We start from the raw sequence: 25,659 nt of genomic DNA on the forward strand, positions 1-25,659 counted from the left end.
AACACAAGACACTTATATCAAGGATTATTTTCCTTGGTGATGGTATAGGTCAGGAGAAAGTTTGTGTGCATATTTTAGCATGTAAATAAATTACTCTGTACTGTAAAAAATATACATGTGTGTTTCGTGCATTGCTGTGTATTAAACTGCTTGACTTTCAGCAGCATGAGTTAAAATACGTTGTGACATCCATCATTTTGACCATTAGATGTGCAGGGCATCGGCCGTCCTTCAACCCAACCCACGACCCCGACCTCAACCCATCTGTAATAAATGAATTAATTTATCAGAAAACCTGTGAATGAGACCATCATTTGTGTTTTTTTATTTTCTTATTATCTATTTTATTCTCAAAAAAAATTTTTTTATTAAAAATTGAGATGTGTATCAAAATACTAACTAACATGTCATGTCGTACTTAATAATGATATAAGGACCGATTATAGATATAAGGACCTTAAATATTTGTAGCTTTTGTCAAGCTATTGGGATTGTTTTGATGAAGTATAGCATAAACGTAACGTTATCACAGTTATTGTTAATGCTCAAACACAGAAGAGGCTCATCTCTCTCTAAAACTCTCCTGAAACTCTCTCTGTTTTATGAAACATTCATAAGATGCTCATGCATTTCTTATTATCGCTGTCTTACTTGGTTCAGAAGAGCAAATCATTTCTCTTGCTGCATGTTCCCATGAACTCACATTTCATTTTCTACAGTACACTAGCCATTTAATAACACTGTCTTCTCACATTAGCATGACACAATTATGGCAAACTATATGTGTTTTACAGACTTGCAGTGATAGTGATTTTTGCTCTCAGACTGAGACAAGTTTATCAGAAAAGCAAAGATGAGGAGAGGGTTCTGGGAATGGAGGAGAACTACACACACACACACACACACACACACACACTCAGATTATCATATCAACCGCATAGCAACCTGTCTGAAACAACCAGAACACCTTAGCAACCACATAGCAACCTAACTAAAAACACTCAGAACACTTTAGCAACCACATTAAAAAACTCAGATCACCATAGCAACCACATAGCAACCAGACTAAAAACAACCAGAACCCCTTAGCAACCAGATAGCAACTAAATTTAACACCACTGAGAACACTTTAGCTAATAGCAACCAGATTAAAAATCCCTCAGAACACGTTAGCAACTGCATAGCAACCAGATTACAAACCACTAAGAATTCCTCAGCAGTCCCATAGCAACCCAATTAAACACCAATAAGAACCCTTTAGCTAATAATAACCAGATTAAAAATCACTCAGAACACCTTAGCAACTGCATAGCAACCGAACTGCAAATCACTCAGAACACTTTAGCAACTGCAGTGCAACTGGATTGCAAATCAATCAGAACACCTTAGCAACTGCATGGCAACTGAATTAAAAATCATTTAGAACACCTTAGCAATTGCATAGCAACTGGATTAAAAATAATGCAGAACACCTTAGCAACGACATAGTAACCGGATTAAAAATCATTTAGAACACCTTAGCAACTGCATAAACGGATTAAAAATCACTCAGAACACCTTAGCAACTGCATAGCAACTCAACCGGATTAAAAATCACTCAGAACACTTTAGCAACTGCATAACCGGATTTAAAATAACTCAGAACACCTTAGAAACTGCATAGCCAGATTAAAAATCACTCAGAACACCTTAGCAACTGCATAACCGGATTAAAATCACTAAGAACACTTTAGCAGCTGCATAACCGGATTAAAAATCACTCAGAACACCTCAGCAACTGCATAGCAACTCAACTGGATTAAAAAGTCACTCAGAACACCTTAGCAACTGCATAACCGGATTTAAAATAACTCAGAACACCTTAGCAACTGCATAGCAACTCAACCAGATTAAAAATAACTCAGAACACCTTAGCAACCGCATAACCGGATTAAAAATCACTCAGAACACCTCAGCAACTGCATAACCGGATTAAATTTCACTCAGAACACCTTAGCAACTGCATAGCAACTCAACCGGATTAAAAATCACTCAGAACACCTTAGCAACTGCATAACCGGATTAAAAATCACTCAGAACACCTTAGCAACTGCATAACCGGATTAAATTTCACTCAGAACACTTTAGCAACTGCATAGCAACTCAACCAGATTTAAAATCACTCAGAACACCTTAGCAACCGCATAACCGGATTAAAAATCACTCAGAACACCTTAGCAACTGCATAACCGGATTAAAAATCACTCAGAACACTTTAGCAACCGCATAACCAGATTAAAAATCACTCAGAACACCTTAGCAACCGCATAACCGGATTAAAAATCACTCAGAACACCTTAGCAACTGCATAGCAACCAGATTAAAAATCTCTCAGAACACTTTTGCAACTGCATAGCAACCAGATAAAAAATCACTCAGAACACCTTAGCAACGTCTTAGCAAATTAATAAAAAATCACTCAGAACACCTTAGCAACTGCATAGCAACCAGATTAAAACCACTGAGAACACTTTAGCAACTGCAAAACAAACCACTCAGAACCAGAACACTGTGTCAACTAGTAACCCACAAAAACATCTCAGCATCTGGAGAGCAACCGGATTAAAAATCTCTCAGAACACTTTTGCAACTGCATAGCAACCAGATAAAAAATCACTCAGAACACCTTAGCAACGTCTTAGCAAATTAATTAAAAATCACTCAGAACACCTTAGCAACTGCATAGCAACCAGATTAAAACCACTGAGAACACTTTAGCAACTGCAAAACAAACCACTCAGAACCAGAACACTGTGTCAACTAGTAACCCACAAAAACATCTCAGCATCTGGAGAGCAACCGGATTAAAACCACACAAAAGACCCTTAGCAACCACCCATACAGTACCCATAAGTACAGTGAAGTCTACTTCATCATTATGCTGAAATTCATCAGTGAATACTGTGATGTTGTTTTTATATTTCAATGACTTTACATAAGATTTCTGATGTGTGCTGAACCTGAACACCTCTGCTGTGATGAACAGATTGTTTCTGCCATCTACTGTTAACAGATAAATGTCACTCACACATAGAGCATGATCAACACCTTTAAAAGCCATTTAGATCCCACAGAAAAATACTGAAGTATACTTTAGCATTTACTTTATTAAACTATAGTACATTTTAGTATATGTGTAGTGTATTTACACTAAAATGTACTATAGTTACTATACATTTACAAAGTGTAATTTATACTACACTGTAAATTTTACATAGTATAAATTACACTTTGTAAATGTATACTTACAGTATTCTGTAGTAAATACAGTAGTGTAATTTAATATTTACCATGGTCAGGATTGTGGGATGTGGGATAGTAGGATAAGGTTTAGGTTTAATCTAGATTAAGGACAGGGTTAGGGTCTTGTATATCAAGCTATTATGCCTGCGAATTTAAGGGTAAGTTATGGGAGGGGTTTCGGGTTGTTATGGTTGGTGTTTGGGACTGTTTTTGTCAGGAATGTTGTTCCAGGACCAACAAAAGATGTTGATCCTAAAACATGTCTTGGCAAAATCATGCTGAATGATTGTAAATAATTATTGTAATGACAGATTTCAGGTTTTTGTGAAAAACAACTTTAAGTCATGAATACAGTCATATTAAATTTTACAACAGAAACAGCAGGCATAGTTAAATATTTCAGACTGAGATTTCTCTCTCATTACTTAAAAAGTATACAAGCAGATGCTTTTAGTCAGGTTACTTACAGATGAGGTGCACTTTACAAAACTACAGATACAGTATCCTATACAAACATCAACATGAGAAACACAAAGACTACATATCTGACTACAAAAAGTTTATGGACAGTAAATCTTCACTTCAAGCCTGTTTAACAAAGATGGTCTTGAATCCATAGAAGATGCTGGGCAGGTTTGTCAACACTAAACTAGCCTGAAGCATCCTGGCACCTGGCATCTTGGGAATGAACTGAATCGGCTTCTTCATGGCCTCTCCAGGCTGAAGTGTGAGTCTGAGACAAAAAACACAAGATATACAATTTAAATATTTAGAATTTTAAAACACAACCTTTACCTATACTAAGAAAAAGCTAGTGTAGTATTCAGATACTTTACCATTTTAAATGTTTTAGATGATATGGGTGAGCAAAATGCTTTTTTTAAGATATCAAGTCTTTGGTGTCCCCAGAGTGCCTATGTGAAATTTTAGCTTAAAATACCCCACAGATAATTTATTACCACATGTTAAAATTGACACTTTGTATGTGTGAGCAAAAATGTGTTGCTTTTGGGTGTGTCCTTTAAAATGCAAATGAGCTGATCTCTGTACTAAATGGCAGTTCCGTGGTTGGACAGTGCAGATTAAGAGGAGGTATTATCCCCTTCTGACATCATAAGGGGAGACACATTTCAATGAGCTATTTTTCCACATGCTTGCAGAGAATGGTTTATCAAAACTAAGTTACTGGGTTGATCTTTTTCACATTTTCTAGGTTGACAGAAGCACTGGAGACCCAAAATAGCACTTAAACATGAAAAAAGTCAGATTTTCATGATATGTCACACACACACGCAGACAGACACACACAAACAGCGTGATGTCTGTAATTTTCAGTCTCATAAATGTTGGCAAGTATGTATTGTAGGGCTGTCAAAAGATTAATTGTAATTAATCACATACACAATTAAAGTTTGTGTTTGCACAATGTGTGTGTGCAAAGTGTCATTAAGGTCGCTGTAATTTCACCAAGTAAGATGTGATCCTGGATCAACGTTTTAATCAAAGAAACCCCAACTTACCCATAACTCAAACCCTAACCATTTTATAACCCTTATAATCATTAGTGTGAAATAATAGTTTGAGAATAATTTTTTATAAGCCCCTAACCCAATCCTAAATCTAACATACACCCTAATCCTGCAATCTGATTGAATCTAATCTAATAAAATGTAATAAATCTAAACAAAAATGTTGATCCAGGACCAACAATTAATCCAGGATCACATCCTTCTTAGTGAAATCACATTCACCGTATGTTATTTGTGTAATTTTTTTTTTTTATTTATATTATAAAATATATCAAAATCTTATAAATAGATTTCTTAAATGCATACATGCATGTGTGTGTATTAATTTATATATATACAACAATAATTACACACAGTGCACACACACATATATTATGCACAAACTTTTATTTTGTATGTGATTAATCATGATTAATCCTTTGACAGCCCTAATGTACTGCCATAAAAACATGTTCGGTTCCTTTAAAGAAGCACAAAGATCAATCTTTTGATGTAATTCTTTCCATAGGAATTACTTTATCAAATCTTTGTGTAAGCCACCTCTCCCTATTCAGAAACACAGTTTGAACATGTTTCTCATTTGTAATTTGCTTTGAATAATTTGCTAAATAAATATGTCGTCACTTTGGCATCACAGCTAGTACAGGCGAGTACCATTTCAGGTATTTGAAATGACCTGATTTGAACTAATTTAATTTTGCAAAATACATTTTATGCACATCCCAGCTTAATAAACAAAGTGAACTAAAAGTAAGCCATTCATAAAAAACTCCTAAAAATCTAAACAGTGTGAAGAACATTAAAGGAACCCTGAGCAAAACTGTTTCACACCAATTCATATTTGCAGGTTTACATGTTTGGTTTAACTCGTGGCAGACATAACACTGTTCACCGTAAAACTGAAAGCGCTTCATTTATTACCTCATTCGAATCTTCTCTTCCAAGAGTCCTGCACCGGTGACCCTGAGCTCTCCACTCACTGATACGTTGAAAGGATTCATGAAGGACACTATAGCAGCCTGTGGCCTGTTAACGATGACCGAGTACTCATTCGCGATCTGAAAAATGAAAGTGATGGCATTCAATTTCTGTATGCTACAGAGAGAAACCTCACAGCACTGCAGTTTTGTCCATCACTGACCTGTATACTGAGAGTAGGACTGCTGATGTTGAACTCTTCAGATGCCATCACTCTCTCCTGAGTCTCTACGTCCTCTAAAACCACAGCCAAGTTAACCAGATCATCTTCCCTGGACTCATCCCTTGCATACTTGCCGTAAGAAATCTCGTGTTTGAATGTCCGAGCTGGTGGAAAAATAATAAAAACATGAATCAAAACTTCAAAAGTGCCTACACGGAAGACTTATCATGCAATATTAGTGATTTTTCATTTATTATATTAAGAGATGCACCAATACGAGTTTTTCTGGTCCTTTCTATGTCCAGGATATCGACTGCTTTTAAAGTCTGTGTAAAATCAGATTTTAAAGTCCCCATGAAATCTTCTTATTTTTTATGTAATATTGCATTCTTTATTATAAACAGTTAAACCGTGTAAGTCATTATTTAAAAAAAAAAAATGTATGTGCCCTTATAAACTTTAATCAAAATCTAAAAAGTACTTCCGCCCTCTTGTGGTGATCCTTCTCTGATTACATCAGCTAGGCGGCTTGGGCGGAGCATCAGTTAACCCCGCCCCCTCCAACTGTCAGTTTGCTGCAAATTTCATTTCTAAATAAAATACCTACTTTTCTATATCCAATCAATTTACAGTGGAAAACACAAGCCACGCCCACTATTTTCCTTGTGCGGTATTACGATTCACTCTGAAATACTTCACAACAATGAAAGTAAAATCGATCGCACAAGAACTTTAATTGTGTTCACTGTTTGTCACACCTCGACGAAAAATTAAATAAAAAAAAATCTCGTAAAAATCTTGGACAACGTATCCGCTGTCTGTACTGAAACCATGCCTACAAGTGGGAAAGCTGCCATCTCTCTCAACTTTTAAATACAGCTGCAACCTGAATGGATGTTCGCGATTGCGTTAGGGGCGGGGCCATGCTTGGTGGCTCCAGTGCATCATCGAGCCACCGTTTTAGCCCCACCCAAATAATCCTGAACACAGAAATGGAGAAAAACTGTTTAACGGTGTAAATCCACATTTCAGTACTACATAGTTCACACGCGTTTCGCAAACACTGTGTTTATATTTGTTTAGAAACTTTGAATCAGTGCCGGTCTTTCCTATACGCAAATTACGCAATTTGCATAGGGCCCTGGACCACTAGGGGGCCCCCTTGATCTCAGAATTATTTAAAACCATTATACCAAAGAAAAATTATTATTATGTTTAATGAAAACAAGACGCTATAATTTAAATAATTTGCAAACTTCCGAATTTATGCGGGTTTTTAAAAATACTTAATGATTTCTTAAATCACTTATATGTACTCGGACAATATGCAGGCAGTTTCTCAATCCGAAGGCTGCAGCCTTCAGAGGTCACATTTGTAGGCTGCATATGCGTCATAAAAACGTATTTCAGAATATTAACAATTATAATGTTGACTATTATTCTTAGTTAATGGTTAATTGTTATATTATGCTTATGACTTGCAAATGAAATGCTTATTTAACTTAAATAAATCAGGCTTGATGACGTATGCAGCGCGCATATGCGACATCCGGAGGTTGCAGCCTTCAAATTTAGAAAACGGCCGCGTGCATGACGCAGAAGAGTGATTTGGTAACGATGCGCATATTATATGCCCACCATTGATTTAAAACAAAGCTATCCGTCTGGGGCAGAATAAAGGGGAAAAAACGTGAAGCAAGGGAACAAGATAAAGGATTTGCGCGAGCAAATTACATACAAAGTCAATACACGCGTCCTAGCATGGGGCGATGCATATGACGCGAAAACACGCGCTTTTCCCTTTGAACTTCAAGAACGCGCTCTCGCGCAGGATAATTTGACATGAGAGAGAGAGAGAGAGAGAGAGAGAGAGAGAGAGAGAGAGAGAGAGAGAGAGAGAGAGAGAGAGAGAGAGAGAGAGAGAGACCGAGACAGATGTAAGAATGTTGCCCACGTCGAGAAAACTTAATAGAAGACTTGAAATTTGTAAAGGATTAAATTATATGACACTCGTTTAATTACAGTATGTTAACTGGATAACACTGGATATAACTCATTGTATAGTTTAATAAAATAATGTATTTTGATTACATAAATCAAACCTAACTATATGATTGTTTTAGCTGCTGACCAGCATAGGGAATCTCTAAGGCTAATTTATAAGACATGTTGCTGATACAGTACTGTGTGTTGTACCTTTTCTTGTTAATTGAGTCTTTTTGGGCATCTTATGCCTAGAATTATTCAAGGAGGTTGACTTAACTTCTTTTAACTACCTTTAAAGTTTGATCAATTGTGCATAATGGCATGTGCAACAAATGGATATAGGGTGTCAAACTCATAGATATGCAATATTTAAAATCAGACACTCTTTTTAAAATATTTGGGGTCAACCTCTGGGACAGCTTTAAAGGGACACTTCACCCATTTGCATTAAGCTTTGTATATTTAAAACCCCAGTCATGTTTTTGAATGGTCATGCATCATTTCCTCATTTGCCGCTGAGACAGGAGAAAAACAGATTTCAGTGTTGCACTTCCTTCTTTCAATGATGTAAAAATCATCATTTTGCATCATTGAAAGAAGGAAGTGCAATGTCTTTGTTGAGGGAGTGAGACTACAAACACCCCTTTTCTCGGTCAAATAGGCACCAAATTCTAAATGTATGTTACAGTTACAGCTTTGCATAGGGCCCCCCAGCATCTAGGACCGGCACTGCTTTGAATTGACTTTACAGTCCTTCCAAAAAAACGCTGAGTTTTTTGTAGTAAAAAATCCTTGATCTTGCGGCACGTTTTCTCTAAAAATGCGATGGAATATGCGGGATATTTATGCAATTTTATGTGCTGAAATTGCGTGAACCTGCCAAAACTGCGTGAACTTGTAAAACTGTTTGCAGCTTTTCATTGATGTTCACGTCGCGTAATTACGTCACTTCCTAACATTCCCATGCAACAGGGGACATGGCTGTGCTTGTGTGAAGTAAATGCAACATTTTTCAACTTTCTGCTAAGATATATGTGACTTTTTGCTTCGAAAATGCAGGGATTATGAAATCATGCAAGTCCCGCATATTTTGCAATTTATGCGGCAAAAGTGCGGCATATTTAAAAAATGCGGCTCCCGTTTAAATATGCAGACTTTGGCTGATATGCATTGAATCATGTGATCGCATAATTGCTTTTTTTCTGGAGGGACTGACTTTAAATGCACTTTAAACAATGCTGATGTCTGATATTTGTTTGCTTTTATATACCGATACCGAATATACGTGAATATATGCGCAAATATGATTAAGATGCATCCTTAATCATTAGTCATTAAGGATCATTATTTTATTATGGATGATAGTTTTTTCATGGTTAAGACTTACATTACGTCTACACTAATAATTTAATAACGTAAGAAATGTAATCGTACCAAATTTTAAAAATAATACCATTATGAAATGCTAGATTTTTAGTTATGGCCAATTTTAGTTAACCGACAATTGTCATTTCTCACCCACAACATAAAATTACAATCAGTAGTTTAGTCAATTTGGGGTCTTTATCTCAAACTTTGGTCTGTTGGTTATCGGGTGGCCTTTAGTTGTAGTGTGGTGGTTAAAATATCAAGCACATTTCATGTAGTGCATAATTCTTACTTAGATTAGGAGCGATCTTCAGATCATTATGAATCTCCCAGAAGGTTGCAGCGGTAGGATTGCGGTTGTATTCTTTGTGTTGAGCGTTGATATGCACCTTGAGCACTTTTTCTTTGGGTGCGTTGTTGGTGATGATGACGTTGAACACGATGCTTTCTCCAACTACAGGAGCCTTCAGAAGACTGAGAGACACAGCAACACCCTGCCGAGCTGCATGCAAGGGCACGCAAAAAATAAAGCATTACCTCACTGTATTACAGTCTGTGTCAATTATACAAATAAAACTGTAAATGCTTGAACTTGTTCTGAACGAGTCTTCACCTCTCAACAAAATTTTAATGAAAAACTTCCCTTTGTATCTTTTCAATCAATTAAAAATACATAACTGTCCTTGAAAACAACTCAAGACAATTTTGAGAGGCTTCACAGTTTAGCTTCTCAATTAAATTGACCTTTTTTAAAGGATGTTCAACTTAGTTTCTTATCAGATAACCACTTCTGTGTACACTTTTATATTTAATTAAAATGTATAATGACTTACCAGCAAACCGACTAAATGCTCTGTCCTCTGAAAAAAAAAACAATTTGGTGAATTTGTTTATAATGATATCTTTGAATCATTTTCTCTCATCTGTGCTTCACATACCAGTCTCAGTTTTATAGTCTGAGGTGAGATTCTGCATTTGTGTGGATCCAATACGTTTGGTGCAAACCAGGGCTCCAACTCTTTTGGTATCAGTCATGGTTCCTAAAATGTTGCCATTTCGGACAAGTATTATTTGCACATCGGCGTTCACTTCAGCGTAGACAAATGGTACGTCGTACTGCGCATCTATCTCTTTCTCACGAATGGCTTTAAGAGAAGCAGGTCCACATCTATACATTCCTGTAGCAGAAGATGAATGAATATAAAGACAAACTTCAGCATGGTTAGTCCGTGGCATATGATGTTACTTAAGCCCGACTGATGGTTTGTTCCAGGCTAATGGGTTTGAATAACATGGACTGATAAAATATGCATTGTAAAGAGTCAAAACAAAGTCTATGATGTAGTTTTAAATGTTTTACAATGCCAGAACTGGATGTGTCAATACTGAGATCGACAATGAGTTTTAAAAAATAGTGACCCAGCATGGTCCACAAAACCTATTTTTTTAAATTGAGATTAATACATCATCAAAGTTAAATATTTTTTGTCTTGTTTTCAATACAAATATATAAAGAAAACTCTTAAATCAAGATGCATTTTCTTTATGAGCAAAAGGACAAAAGAAATAAGTCTAGTTTTGAGACAAAAAATATACAATGTAAGTGAATTTGTGTTTAAATCAAGGGAAATGGGACATTTTTCCTTGAATTTTTCTTAAAGGATTAAAAAAATAATAAGTATCCAACGCATGTTAATAAAAATGCTTAAACATCTTAATTTAACTAAACCTAGTCCTTTAGCTAAGCCTTGTCATTGAAACCAGGCCAGAATGTCATAAAAATGGTATTAGATTACTGACCTGCGCTCATCTCTTGGGGTGTGGGGTCAAGAACCTGCCAACCATCAAACCCTTCACCCAAATCAGGCCTCTGCATCCAAGACTCCACCCAAACATGAAAGTTCCTGAAAAATATTCATCTTCAGTATGGTAATCGACACAACCGCATTTGCTTTCGGCTTTCTTGTTTTGGCATTTTATTTATATCAAACATGCTTTATTAATTTTTAATAAAGCTTTAATTTTAAACATTACATTAGGCATCGCTATACTTTAAAAAAATGCAGCACGAAGTTAAAACAAATTGGTTTTGCAAGTTAATTCAACTTATTTTTTAAATTTTGGCTTAAAAAATTGACATAACTACTGAATATAAATTTGAATTGTTTAACTCAATTTCTTAAGTTAGAGTAACAAAAAATGCGTTCATTTGACAAAAATGCTGCATATTTTTTTTACATTTATTTATTTAGCTACTGTGGTCAACATATTATTAAACCTTTTATGTTTTAAAGATATTTTTCAGGATTACTCACCAGATGCTGTCCCGGCCGACAGGCAGCTTTTCCCCAAACTCTGAGTAATATTCCTCAATAACCATGTTTCCATTTGTGTCGTGAGCGGAGTTAAAGTTGGTGACCACACGAGTTGGAATGCCGAGTGCCCTCATTACTGTTAGACAAACAAATATTGCTTTTTAATATCGATAGCGATACAATAACATCTAAACAATTATTTATTCCCAGACAACAGACGACTCTGGGCCAGATCTGCACCAAATCTGCACTAGAGCTGCAGACTTTGGCACAGTTCCGGTGCAGATCTGGCCCAGAGTCGTCTGGGTTATAAGAGATAATGTACAGTCAGCTGGCTGTTATAGCTAAATAAATCCTGACAGGGTCATCAGGATAATATCTGAGCCCATTCGGTCATGAAATAGGTATCAAATCAACGGTTATGTGGCTAATTGCTCCTTATACAAGCATGTGACCACGGAATACAGCAGAGTTTCCTAATTTCAGTCCTCATGCCCCCCTCCCACAGTGTTTTAGATGTCTCTCTTTGATTTAATGCATCAGCTTATTAGTGTGTTAATTAGGGAGACACCTATAACATTACACTTCAATGGTGCAGTGCAGACCTGTCACGTATGACATCACTCATGCAATACTATGACTGTTCTGCGTGACACTGATTAAAGTCAATGAACCTTTTTATGTGAGAGGGCTGATGAGCTGAATCAGGTGAGACATTTTAAACATTCTGTGAGGAAAACTGGAATTTAGAAACACCGGAAAACAGGGACTGACCAAGTATTCCAGTCAGTCATATAAGGTAAACTAGATATAATAACTAACTTATATCTTACCTGTACACATGACAGCTGCAAAAACCCAGCACTGGCCATATTTCACAGGGCGGAATTGTGATGCGGACCACATCTGGAGAATATCTGCACTGCCGGACCATAACGAAGGGTTAATGCCATCTTCGTATTCACCCGACCATTTTCCCATCAGTACACCCTGATCATCCGGAGAGTTTATCTGTTCAAAGAGAGAGAAAACAAGAGACAATACTGAGATGAACAGATAGGGGAGAGGAGAGATGGGAGGAGAGGACTGAAGATGAGAAAGAGCCTTACCATGGCTGAGACCACTCTGCCAATGTAAACAGGACTGGAACGGTTCAGTAAATCTCTCCTCTTGTCTGCTAGATACTGAGGACTTAACTGTAGCATCTTTATACAAATGTCCAAAATCCCCCTTTCATACTGTAGAAAAGCAGTGGACAATAAAAAAATTGTAAAAATGTAAAAAAAAAATTAAAAAGAACAAAAAATATATAAACTAGGCCTGCATAACGATTAATCACAATTAATTGTTTGCAGAATAAAAGTTTTTGTTAAGATAATATATGTGTGTGCGCTATTTTTAATAATTATGTAAAGATGCATGAATATTTTAAGAAATATTTACATGTGTGTATATATATATATATATATATATATATATATATATATATATATATATATATATATATATATATATATTTATACTTTTCTTTTTAAGACTACATAATTATTATAAACAGTACACACACATATATGATGTAAACAAACACTTTTATTCTGCATATGATTAGTTGCGATTAATCGTTATGCAGCCCTAGTATTTTTTTTATGACTACAAAAAGTAGTAAAAACGACTTTTCTTTTTATGACTAGATAACTATTATAAGCAGTACACACACATATATGATGTAAACAAAAACTTTTATTCGGCATACAATTAGTTGCGATTAATCATTATGCAGCCCTAGTTTATATATATTTTTTATTTTTACCACTTTTCTTTTTATGACTAAATAATTATTATAAACACACACAGATGTGATGTAAACAAAAACTTTTATTCTGCAAATGATTAGTTACGATTAATCACTAAGCAGCCCTAGTTTCTATATTTTTTTCTTTTTTACGACTAGATAATTATTATAAACAGTACCCACACATATATGATGTAAACAAAAACTTTTATTCTATCATACGATTAGTTGCGATTAATCATTATGCAGCCCTAGTTTATATATATTTTTTCTTTTTATGACTTACAAAAAGTCATAAAAATGGCTTTTGTTTTTACAACTAGATAATTATTATAAACACTGCATATACATACATGATGTAAACAAAACTTTTATTCTGCATACGATTAGTTGCAATTAATCGCTATGCAGCCCTAGTTTATATTTTTTTTTTTCTCTTTTACGACTTACAAAAAGTCGTAAAAACTACTTTTCTTTTTACGATTAGATAATTATTATAAGCAGTACACACACATATGTGATGTAAACAAAAACTTTTATTCTGCAAATGATAAGTTGCGATTAATCGTAAACAAAAAACAAATTGCATACGATTAGTTGCGATTAATCGCTATATATGCAGCCCTAGTTTATATATTTTTTCTTTTTTACGACTAGATAATTATCATAAGCAGTACACACACATATATGATGTAAACAAAAACCTTTATTCTGCAAATGATTAGTTGTGATTAATCATTATGCAGCCCTAGTTTATATTTTTTCTTTTTACCACTTTTCTTTTTATGACTAAATAATTATTATAAACACACACATATATGATGTAAACAAAAACTTTTATTATGCAAATGATAAGTTGCGATTAATCGTAAACAAAAAACAAATTGCATACGATTAGTTGCGATTAATCACTATGCCGCCCTAGTTTATATATATCTTTTTTTACGACTAGATAATTATTATAAGCAGTACATACACATATATGATGTAGACAAAAACCTTTACTCTGCAAATGATTAGTTGCGATTAATCGTTATGCAGCACTAGTTTATATATATATTTTTCTTTTTAACGACTTACAAAAAGTCATAAAAACAACTTTTCTTTTAATGTCTAGATAATTATTATAAACAGTACACACACATATATGATATAAACAAAAACTTTTATTCTTCATACGATTAGTTGCGATTAATCGTTATGCAGCCCTAGTTTATATTTTTTTTTTCTCTTTTACGACTTACAAAAAGTCGTAAAAACTACTTTTCTTTTTACGGTTAGATAATTATTATAAGCAGTACACACACATATGTGATGTTAACAAAAACTTTTATTCTGCAAATGATAAGTTGCGATTAATCGTAAACAAAAAAACAAATTGCATACGATTAGTTGCGATTAATCGCTGTGCAGCCCTAGTTTATATATTTTTTTCTTTTTTACGACTACATAATTATTATAAGCAGTACATACACATATATGATGTAAACAAAAACCTTTATTCCGCAAATGATTAGTTGTGATTAATCGTTATGCAGCCCTAGTTTATATATTTTTTCTTTTTACCACTTTTCTTTTTATGACTAAATAATTATAATAAACACACACATATATGATGTAAACAAAAACTTTTATTCTGCAAATGATTAGTTGCGATTAATCGTTATGCAGCCCTAATATAAGCATCAATATTGTTTAAATTTTTATACCATAGAAAGTAAGAAATAAAATCCAGTGTGCACTGAACAGTTAAAAAAATAAATCCCCTTATTTTACACTGTATGAAAAAGATCAAATATACATGCATCTCTCACCTGATCAAAGGACCACGGTCTGGCGACGATGTTACCCGGTGTGCCTTTAAACAGCACTCCAAAATCACTCATCACATATTCATCTCTCTGCTCCTCAGCGCTCAGGAACACAGAATCATCTGTACATGAATGAAACAACTTGTTCTTGACTGACAACTTCACATTAGATGTGTTCACATCAAGACTGAGGGCTCACCTCGACTCCAGGGGTTACACAGCAGTGTGAATTGACCGAGTGAATGGATCCTTACACCCATGCGGGTCTCTACTCTCAGACTAAGCGAGTAAACCCCTACAGAAGCAGATACGGGACTGAACAGCGACACTGATATTGTACGGGAGTTCGGGTTGGGCACGGCCTGGTCCAGAGTGGCACTCCATTGAGATGAGGACGGCTGTCCGTATACAGAGACGGGCACTTCGACGGGCACTTCCACAGACAGCGGACCTGCAAAGAGGACATTATCAGGTGGGTTTACAAATACAGCACAATGATACGTTTCCTGTTGATTTTCCATAGAAAATGCCATGAATATGTGCACTACAAAATGGGCAGTCAGTGTTGATCTCTATACACAAATGATGATTTACAAAAGAATTTTATGAATGAATGAGCACCTAAAGCAGTTAATGATGACACACGTGCGTGCTGGTGTGGCCTGTTTGAAGATCTGGGCTGGTTAGCCAACTGTTTGAGGTTCAAACCCAGGAATGATTCATACTGACAAACTTTCATTAGTTATGCACTTTAGTGACAAAGTGCTTAACGTTCGATCAACATAATTGATGACTTTCCGAAAAACAGAGGTCATTTATATCACTCATATGCATGGACACACAAGCTTACCTAGAAGAACTTGGAAGACCAGCTTATCCCTGCGTGGATCGAATGCTCTCCCATCAAAGTTAATCAGAATCTGAAAGGCCTGTCCTCTCCTCAGGACCAAAGTGGTGGAGCTCAAACCGATTGTCCTGTGGCGGGGCTGGTTTCTACTCGACTGTAGGTCGGCATTTTTAAACTTGAACTCTGCACAAAGTTAACTTAAAATCAAACACTGAACAAATTTGAGATTTGGCTTTGACCATGAACTGAAAACTGCTTAACCGTATTAAAATGAATGTTAACACATACAATGGTTAGCCAAATAACTAATGTTTTCAAAAAAGATTACTGTAAATCCTTTAGGATTACTTTTAATTCCTAAATAACACTTTAGTTAAACATTTACACAGTGAAGAGTAAAACAATGTTAATAAAACTGCATTCAAATTTTTATAATTGAAAGTTAGTGTAAATCTCACCATCCATTTGGTACTGCCGTCTTGTTTATTTGCTGTTATATGCTGATCCTTTGCTTTACGAATCTTTATATAGGATATTCTCCCGCCCCTCCCTCTAAAAAAAAACATTTTGCATGAAGTGGCCCAACCACATTCACTTACAGTCAAAGCATGCCAGATAAGACAGTCAGCACAACCAACACCTCAGATGATTGAGCAATCCAGCATTACGTGAGCATTGTGCAGATCAAGGAGTGGATACTGGATTAACACTGTCACAGATTTAGTCACCCATCTGTGAGAAAATAAACAGACTGTCATTAGTTAATAAACAGTATTAGGGCTGTCAAACAATTAATCGCGATTAATCGCAAAATAAAAGTTTATGTTTGCATAATATATTTCTGTCCTGTACGTAATTATAAAAAAATATACAAAGACCCACATTCATGTATGTATTAATATATATATATATATATATTTTTTTTATATATATATAATTATATATTATTATATGTATAATAATTTTTATTTCTATATATTTTATATTATATATGATTAAAAAATGGATACATAAAAAAAATCTTACATTTATACATGCATGTGTGTGATTTTATATATACATAATAAATGTTTCTTTAATACATACATGAATGTGTGTTTATTTGTATATACAACTGAATAAAAATCAAGATATTTAGATGAGCCCACCATCAGAAGCATTGTTTTGTGAAATGCAGAACAGTGCACTGATTTGTGCCTCACAGGGTGATGATGAAGCCCTAACCTCACCTCTAAACTTTTTTATTGTTGTTTGTGGTACAAACCACACCTCAAACAGGTACATCAGCATTCAGTATAGGTACATTATCAGTTTTCAGTTCATGGTCAAAGTCAAATCTGATCTCAAATTTGTTCAGTGTTTGATTTTTAGTTCATTTTGTGCAAACTTTAAGCTAAAAATTTTTTTTCAACACAGCATTGGGTCGAAAAGGGATTACTGTGCTGGTTGTTTTCACCCATTGTTGGGTCAAATATATACATTTTCTGGGTTATTTTAACTCACTGTGCTGGGATAAAAACAATCCAGTATTTATTAAAGTGTAACGACAACCATAGATTGGTTATCAATGACCAAACAAGTTGGTTCTGTATGAGTGAAACCAACCCAAAATGTTTAAGAGTACATGTGAAATCTTTTTTAAATCAATAGTATAAAAAATGAAAATCAGTAATTACCTAAATCTTATAGGATTAAAAAAAAAGAAATTTCACATTAAGACAATAAAGCATATCATTGGGATAACACAATGCATTTGAAAGTTTATTCAATTATTTCTAAAAAATAATTTTTTCAACAATAAATAATTTATTGTCATATGTATTGTGAAAGTCTTATGCCCCTATCACATTTATGTTTCACTTTTGTTATTAAGATTTACAGAAAATACAAGGAAAATGTACTCAAAATGTTTTGAGGTGAGTAAAGTCCTGAAGTCATTTGATTAGAATTAGAAATAAAGATTTAAATTAATCTGATTTTAAGAGATCATGCAGGTTCCTGCTATTATGAAGTGCTCACACATTAAATATGTGATTTTGTTTTTTAATACTGCATACAAATTTTCTGTATTTTCGATTGATAAAAAAATATAAATGATCATTGCAAAAACAACAAATCTAATAGTGGCCTACTTTTAAACACTGTATATTTCTGCCTGTGATTTTCACTTATAATCGTTTTCTCCTGAAGTGGAATAATATATAATTTTATTGTTAGTTTAATTGCTATACAGAAGCACTATTACAAAGACACAATGAATGGTCCATAATGACATCTGTAAGGAAACAATTTCACACCCTCACTTAAATGCATGAGAAGTGAAGCGTGACTATCTCTCATCATCATCATCATCATCAGTGATGTAAGAGCTGAAGTATTGTGAAGGTGTGGTGTTCATGGGCTTGGCATGGTTTCACTTCGGTCACTCCTCCACTGGGCCCTTTTTCCAGAGGATTTTCTGTAATGATGACATCTTGAATTGGGAAACAGCACATTTTCTCTTTTCACACAACGTTGTGGCATTTACAGTCTCAGTGTGGATTAAGAGGATTAGTCACTTAACATTTCAACCTTCCTCATGTACTGAACAGTTTGATGAATCTTAGATTAACAAAGATAAGTCGGCTATAAACAGTCATATAGTTGAGAAACAATGCAAGAGAAAGTTCATGACCGCTTTGAAAATTTTTATGTAAACATGGTAATGAATGGGCCTTCAACTATATCAATTATTTATAATTATGGACACAAAAAGCTTCATGCATCAGTTTTATACTGACAGAGTGAAATAAACACTCTCAGAGTGTTAACACAAAGAAAAGGTAAAAATGATTTTAACTATTTTTAACAACTTGGCTGTTTTGGTTTCACATACTGTATGTTTTGGTCTATAGTTGCTACAGTTTCGCAAAGTGATTTCCAATCAATTTTTTTAATAAATCAATCAAAATTTATACTTTATGTGACATCAGAATTGTTCTTTCAAGTTCTTTCTCAAACGCTCTGACTTTTGGTGACAGTCACAGCTAAAGTGTGTTGTATCATCTTTGTAGTATCGTATGGTTTCATTAAATATGATTTAAATAAACTTTGTTGCACTTCACAGCAGAATTAAGTTGAATATACATGTCTTAAAGAGTTTTTGATGGCCTGTTTTTGATCCCAGTCCATCACTTCGTATTTCAAGGTTGTTATTGATAAGAATCTAGGCAATTATTTCAACCGACCCATCCTGGTTGCTACATCCAAGCCCTTCCCTGTAAATAAACAATGTTTTACTATATTTTCCTCACATTACAGGTTTTTGAAGTCATGTTGTCTCCATCGGTGACTGTCCATCTAAAAGTTTTCATATAATCTTAAACTAAACACCAAAGAGAGTCATTATTGGGTTTGTTTTTTCAAATGCTTCAGTGTTTTTAGGTTTAAACAATACACCCTTACTGTACTCACATTGACCTGTTTGTATATTTCACAACCAATTCACTGAAGAGGAAAGGTCTCTGAATTTTGAAATTGCCAATTTGACAAGTTAACACGTGCTCTGGGTAAGACATAAAGGAAAGTATGTGGCAAAAATATTGACTCACTGTACAGTACAGTATGTACAATCTTTTCTGTATTTATTCATTAAAAGACACATTCATGCTTTAAATCCAAACCCACATAATGCATGGTTAATAAACTCTGTAAATAGTACTCTTGATTTTCAGTTTACTATGTTACACAATTGTCTCTTAACTTCTTACACTCTGAGGCTATTTTGGGGATTTCCGCCTGGATTTGGCCTACCAAATTTCAAAAGCTTCCCATACCCACATGCAGAGGTGCACATACAAAAGTTTGGTATCATTTTACAGGAAACCCTTTGAAATTACATAAAACACTGTTAAAAGTGCTCAACATGGTTGTATGTGTTGTCAGTCCTCTAATAAACACAAAAATAATAAGGCGCTTTTTGATGTTTTTTTTCTAAAGTCTGTATTTAAAAGTGTATAACTCTGGCCCTGAGTGGTAACGAAACCTACAGACAGTTTTGTTTGATTGCAGCTATTGGCAGCTTACAGAGGAAAAAGGAATTTTTTCTCTATCATAATAAATGCAAAAGTTATTTTACTCCAACTGAAGGGAGGAATAATACCCTTTTTGTATTTAATTTCTGCCTAAAAATATTTGAAGTGCTACCATAACCACATACAGTGGAATAAATGGAATATCTTTATATCATTTTAAAGAAAACCCTTTGAAGTTACATAAAAAGCTGCTGTTTGTGCCAAATATTGTTATTTATGTTGTTCTTCATATGATGAAACAGCAAATTTTCTTTTTTATGTTGTAAACACTGTCTTTGATAGTGTATAACTCTGGTTCTGGATGCTCTAGCAGACTGCAGACACTTCTGGTTGTTAGCAGCAGCAGACAGTAAACACCCAAAAAAAGAATGAACTCTTTATCATGTCGCATTCAAAAGTTATTCTCATTTTACTGAAGGGTGTGAAAATACATTTTTCATATAAATATTAATTTTTTGTTTTGCACATATAATAAATAGCAAGGGATTATATATACACACAACCAAAGAAAATGCTGTGAATGGACTCATTTTTTAGAGTAGGACCTAAGATAAAATATGGTGTATCATTTGTGGCTATCTGTGCTATCTGAGGCAGATCACACTCAAGTTTCACATATGTTTACAAAAGACCATATTTTACCTCATTATTCATTCAACGATTGTTGGATATGTGATAATAATAGAACAAAAATAACGATGTAGCTTTATTCCTGAGAGTGAGAGCTTTCATTTGATATAAGACTTGCCCATGTTGGTCATACTTGAAAAATATGAAATACGTGAATATTAAAATCATATACAAAATTGTGGGGGGGTGATAGTGTAAATTAAGTGTAAATAACTTTCTTACAGTGAAAGATATCTCAAAGTGATGCATATCTGCAGAAAGTAGAGACTCTAAGCTTTCAAACAGTATCTCATATGTGGTACTGGGTCCATGATAGACCATTAAAAATTACAGGAATATTTTATATTAAGTCAAAATAAGATAATTCTGGACCCGGTACAGGGTCCCAGAGTTAAAGAAGTTAATTTAATTAAAATATAAATCTGGTTAAACTCACCAAGTTCAGTTGTGGTGAAAATTTTGCATTAACTATGGACCCTCATAATAAAATTATTAGTAACAACAAAAGTAAATCATTGTTTGTGTGACTGCTAGACAACTTCAGTCAATGCAATATGACACCAGAAAGTGGAGATTCATAGCAGTCAACTATGCATTATAGTATCACTTTTAACACATGCACCTGAATTCATATTGCTTCATATTAGATACAAACATCCAGACAGCACTTCTTTCATATCTCTGACAAGATGAGTTACTTTACTTTGTTAGGATACTTTACTATTTTAAGCATAGCTGGACATGTTTTTTGTGAGATTTACTCAAAAACATGAAGGTTTTTCATGATTTTCATGAGTAATTGTAGTGTTGTTCAGCGCTAATGATTATATCTGCTATGCTCCACAGAATGTACAAACATCAGAAGTAATTCAGTCCATCTCTATTTGTGCCACAAAGTGCAGTACCATAGGTGTGATAATTAAACTATTTAATTAAGTAATTGAAAAGGTCTACTGTTTTTGTCGAATTCTTATATACTATCATGTTCATTTAGTTTTTGGTTTGTTATAAATGAGAAAGTCTGTAATATCATGCCAGGTGTTGCTGTCATGGTACAGGTAATTCATGGATGACTGAAGGGAAGGTTGAAGTGTATGAGGATGATACTCAAACAGCCAGAGCACAATACCCCACACCAGCGTGGCAAACAATGGGAAGGGATCTCTCTTGGGTTGGGGAATGTAACCCTTTTCCACAGCCAATCGGGACAAAGCAAAGAGGATTCTGGACAGCAGGTACATATTTATCTGAGGGGATGTAATATAAAGATTAATTTGTTAACAAAATCACACATCAGATAGACAGCACTTACTTACTGTATGAAATCTCGTGCTAAAAGTACTTTTTGAATCCGTTTAATTTTTGGATAATTGTACCTTCACTCACCTGGCTGTTGATGTTGTTATTTTCTCCGAACACAAGCCAGCCTCCGATACACGCAGCGAGGAAAGCGTGAGACTGAAGCTGTTTGCCCTGTATGTGCTGCTGGATCCCCTGCAACCCTTTATATGTAAACACAAAGCAGGCCAAGTTCCTGGAGTGGGTGTATGTGGCCTGAGCGATGGCTTTAAACTTCTCTCTTAGACTGTCAATGTGTGATGATATGTCAAAAGAAAATGCACAAGAAATGTGAAAATCTAAACACTTATGCACAGATTACATTACATTAACAGAACATTACATGCATAAGGTTGCATTTAGTATTATATGGTCATATCATAATTTACAACATTTTATATGAAATCATTAAATTACTAAGTTATTACTAAGTTTTATTTTTAAGTAAAGCACAGATTACATTACAAAGACCATACAAAAGATCTGCTAAAGATGACAATTAGGGATGCACCGATACCACTTTTTTGGAATACGAGTACGAGTACTTGCATTTCAGTACTTGCTGATACCGATACCGAGTACTTAATAAAAAAACATGATTTAAATTTACAGGTAACAGCTTTAGTCATATAATTTAACAAAAAAACAAAGGACTAGTTTTCCAGTTTGTTGTAAACTCTGCCTCTTTGGACAACACAAGAGGCATTAACCCCTTACATGCCGCTCAAACATAGACATTTCTCAGACCGTGGTATCGATTCCAGGTATCGGGGGACTTTTAACGAGTACGAGTACTTTAGAAAATATGGTATCGAGGCCGATACCCAATACCAGTATCGGTATCGCTGCATCCCTAATGACAATCAGCAAATTAAATAAAAACAACATGCAATCTAAACAAAATGCTTTAAAATGAAAAAAGCATTATTGAGATGTCAAAGTTTATTTCACCTTCCACTTCTGAAGAGAAACGTCATGACAAGGGCATGAGGGGCACGAATTTTAGCACCATATCTGGAAGAAAAGAAAGAAAGTTTTATACTCATTCTTTTAGATTCTATTTTACTTTGTTAATTAGTATATTTAACATAACTTAATCATGTTGTATTATGGTCCTGAATGAACACCTACGTACTGTACAAGCTGCAGCTAAAACTTCTTTAAATCTCTAAATAAATCCCAAGGCAAAAACTCTTGCCTTTATTACATTTCTGCATTTGGCAAACTCTTTTATTTAAAGCGACATACCGTGCATTTAAGATATACATTTTATGAGTATTTGTGTTGCTGCCTTAGGGTTGAACCCATGACCTTTGCACTGCTAATGCAATCTGCTCTATCAACTAAGCTACAGAAACATCTTTACCCATCGCACTTTTTAATTAAAAATTACTTAACTGTAATTTTGAGACCAATAAAATGATCAACTTCACATTGAGAAAAGAAATGACGTATATTCTCATGCAAGATGAAATATAATCACAAGACCCCATTCATGCCCAAATGTTTTAAACATCAGAACGACAGTCGGACCTGACGTCAACCTGCTGCCATTATTAAACATAAATGTAGTCAAACGATGAACTCACACAGCTCCATTCCTGAAGCCTTTAACAACCGCCAGAGCAGTTTTATATTTCTGTTGTTGAAGGAGATTGTTGACTGTGTATAACAGAGTTTTAAAGAGACCTGAAGCTGCCATGACACTTCTAGACGCTTTACGCTGTAACACACACGTGCAGCTTTCATCTTCTTCTTCTTCTTCTTTGATTTTTTTTGGCGGATTGCGAACCAACTTCATAGGTGCATACCGCCACCTACTGTGGTGGAGTGTGAAGAGAATAAACTAACAAAACAAACTAAAAAAAAAAAAAAAAAAAAAAATTATATTCTATTTTTTAATCCACTTATCCTGATAAATCTCATGATTGCATTTATCATTTTCCCTGCATTTAATCCGTTAGTTAATATTTCAGTTAATGTGAACTCTTGGATTCCCAGTGATTGCATTTCCTCTTTAAGACTTTCCCTTTCTCTTTCATATACCTTACATACCATCATTACATGTTCCACTGTTTCCTCTATTAAACATACTTCACATAACCCTGTATTATGTTTTCCTATTAAATGTAACGTGTGATTAAGATAAGAATGACCTGTTCGTAAATGAGTGAGGATAACTTGTTCCCTTCTACTTATATTATGATTGATTTTAGATTTCTTAATACTCCTTTGAACTTTATGAAAATGTTGACCTTTTTGACATGAATCCCAGAATGTTTGCCATTTCCTATTACATGATTCTAAAATTAATTGTTTCCCTTCTGATCTACTAATTGAAATATTAATACTTGGTTTATCCATATTTAAACTATCTTTAGCCATTTTGTCTGCTTCTTCATTCCCTTGAACTCCCACATGTGCAGGTACCCATACAAAATTAGTTGTTATTCCCATTTGTTTAATACTATACAATGTAATCATGATTTCTATTAAAATGTCACTTCTATTTGTTTGCATTGATTGCAAACTCAACAGAACAGCCATTGAGTCAGAGCATATTATTACCTTTTCAGGTCTTATTTCATAAACCCATCCAAGTGCCATTAGAATTGCAACCATTTCTGCTGTATACACAGATGTGTCATCTGTTATTCTTCCAGCCTTCCTAATATCAAACTCTGGAACATAGAATGCAGCTCCTGTTCTTCCAGTTTCTATGTTCTTTGACCCATCTGTATATACTTGAAGAAATGAATAATGTGAATTTTTAATATACTCTGCTACTAATGTTTTTACATTACCCACCTCTCCATTTTCTTTAATTTTCTCATGTATCTTTAAGTCTATTTCAGGTTGATCAAGTAACCAAGGTGGTATTGGCGACGTTACAATTATTGGAGCAAATACTTTCGTATCTAACCCAGTTTCATTAATCCATTTTTTAATGTTCCATGCAAAACCTTTACCTGGTGTATTCATAGTTTCCCAACTTTCCTTAAGTACTTCTTTTACGGGATGATCGTTACTTTGTCCATTTAGATTAATCCAATATGCCATAGCTAGTTTTTCCCTTCTTATATACAGAGGCATTTCGGATGTTTCCACCTGCAGTGCTGCATTTGGGGTTGTTTTAACTGCTCCTAAAATGATTCTTAAAGCTTTGGCTTGTATGATATCTAACTTTTTTAACATAGATACAGATGCCGATTCATACACAATACATCCATAATCTAGGACTGATCGCATGAGACCAACATATATATCTTTTAATGACTGCTTATCTGCACCCCAGTCTTGACCTGCGACACCTCTCATTAAATTCAGTATTTTACTGCACTTTTTTAAAATATATTCAATATGATCTTTCCAGGTTAACTTATTGTCAAACCATATTCCCAAATACTTAAATTTTGACACTTTTTCTAATGATACTCCATATAATTTAAGTTGCTTATTTTCTTTCCTTTTTTTCCTTGTAAATATCTGATAACATGTTTTGGATATCGAGAATTTGAACCCCCATTCTAATGACCAATTATCCACT

General features: G+C 34.5%; 2 protein-coding genes across 2 annotated transcripts; both read right to left on the bottom strand.

Annotated features, from left to right (window-relative positions):
• Positions 1-3,707: 3,707 nt before the first annotated feature.
• On the bottom strand, positions 3,708-16,665 carry tgm5l (transglutaminase 5, like). Its single transcript, XM_065293870.1, has 14 exons — positions 16,530-16,665; positions 16,075-16,254; positions 15,424-15,675; positions 15,228-15,346; positions 12,731-12,859; positions 12,455-12,632; positions 11,622-11,757; positions 11,107-11,210; positions 10,245-10,484; positions 10,140-10,166; positions 9,599-9,808; positions 5,953-6,116; positions 5,733-5,869; positions 3,708-4,015 (listed from the first exon to the last, which is right to left on the bottom strand). Exons 1-14 carry the CDS (start codon positions 16,534-16,536, stop codon positions 3,865-3,867), a joined length of 2,034 nt encoding a protein of 677 aa, XP_065149942.1. The 5' UTR covers positions 16,537-16,665; the 3' UTR covers positions 3,708-3,864.
• Positions 16,666-20,549: 3,884 nt separating this feature from the next.
• pxmp4 (peroxisomal membrane protein 4) lies at positions 20,550-23,846 on the bottom strand. The gene is made up of 4 exons (XM_065293868.2): positions 23,702-23,846; positions 23,064-23,126; positions 22,161-22,359; positions 20,550-22,021 (listed from the first exon to the last, which is right to left on the bottom strand). The coding sequence occupies exons 1-4, from the start codon at positions 23,812-23,814 to the stop codon at positions 21,761-21,763; spliced, it is 636 nt and encodes a 211-aa protein (XP_065149940.1). The 5' UTR covers positions 23,815-23,846; the 3' UTR covers positions 20,550-21,760.
• Between the last annotated feature and the right edge of the window lie 1,813 nt (positions 23,847-25,659).

This window comes from Paramisgurnus dabryanus, chromosome 7, assembly GCF_030506205.2.
Source record: "Paramisgurnus dabryanus chromosome 7, PD_genome_1.1, whole genome shotgun sequence".
Taxonomy (NCBI): Eukaryota; Metazoa; Chordata; class Actinopteri; order Cypriniformes; family Cobitidae; genus Paramisgurnus; species Paramisgurnus dabryanus.

What these genes read in the sequence shown, in the direction of transcription:
- tgm5l (XM_065293870.1), bottom strand. An exon ending in GCAGAGTGGTCTCAGCCATG is followed by an intron (nt 12,633 to 12,730) that starts GTAAGGCTCTTT and finishes CTCTTTGAACAG; the next exon opens with ATAAACTCTCCGGATGATCA. An exon ending in GAAGAGAAGATTCGAATGAG is followed by an intron (nt 4,016 to 5,732) that starts GTAATAAATGAA and finishes TTTTTGTCTCAG; the next exon opens with ACTCACACTTCAGCCTGGAG.
- pxmp4 (XM_065293868.2), bottom strand. Translation starts at nt 23,814, where the DNA reads ATGGCAGCTTCAGGTCTCTTTAAAACTCTGTTATACACAGTCAACAAT. An exon ending in GGCTTCAGGAATGGAGCTGT is followed by an intron (nt 23,127 to 23,701) that starts GTGAGTTCATCG and finishes CTTTTCTTCCAG; the next exon opens with ATATGGTGCTAAAATTCGTG. An exon ending in TTTCTCTTCAGAAGTGGAAG is followed by an intron (nt 22,360 to 23,063) that starts GTGAAATAAACT and finishes ACACATTGACAG; the next exon opens with TCTAAGAGAGAAGTTTAAAG.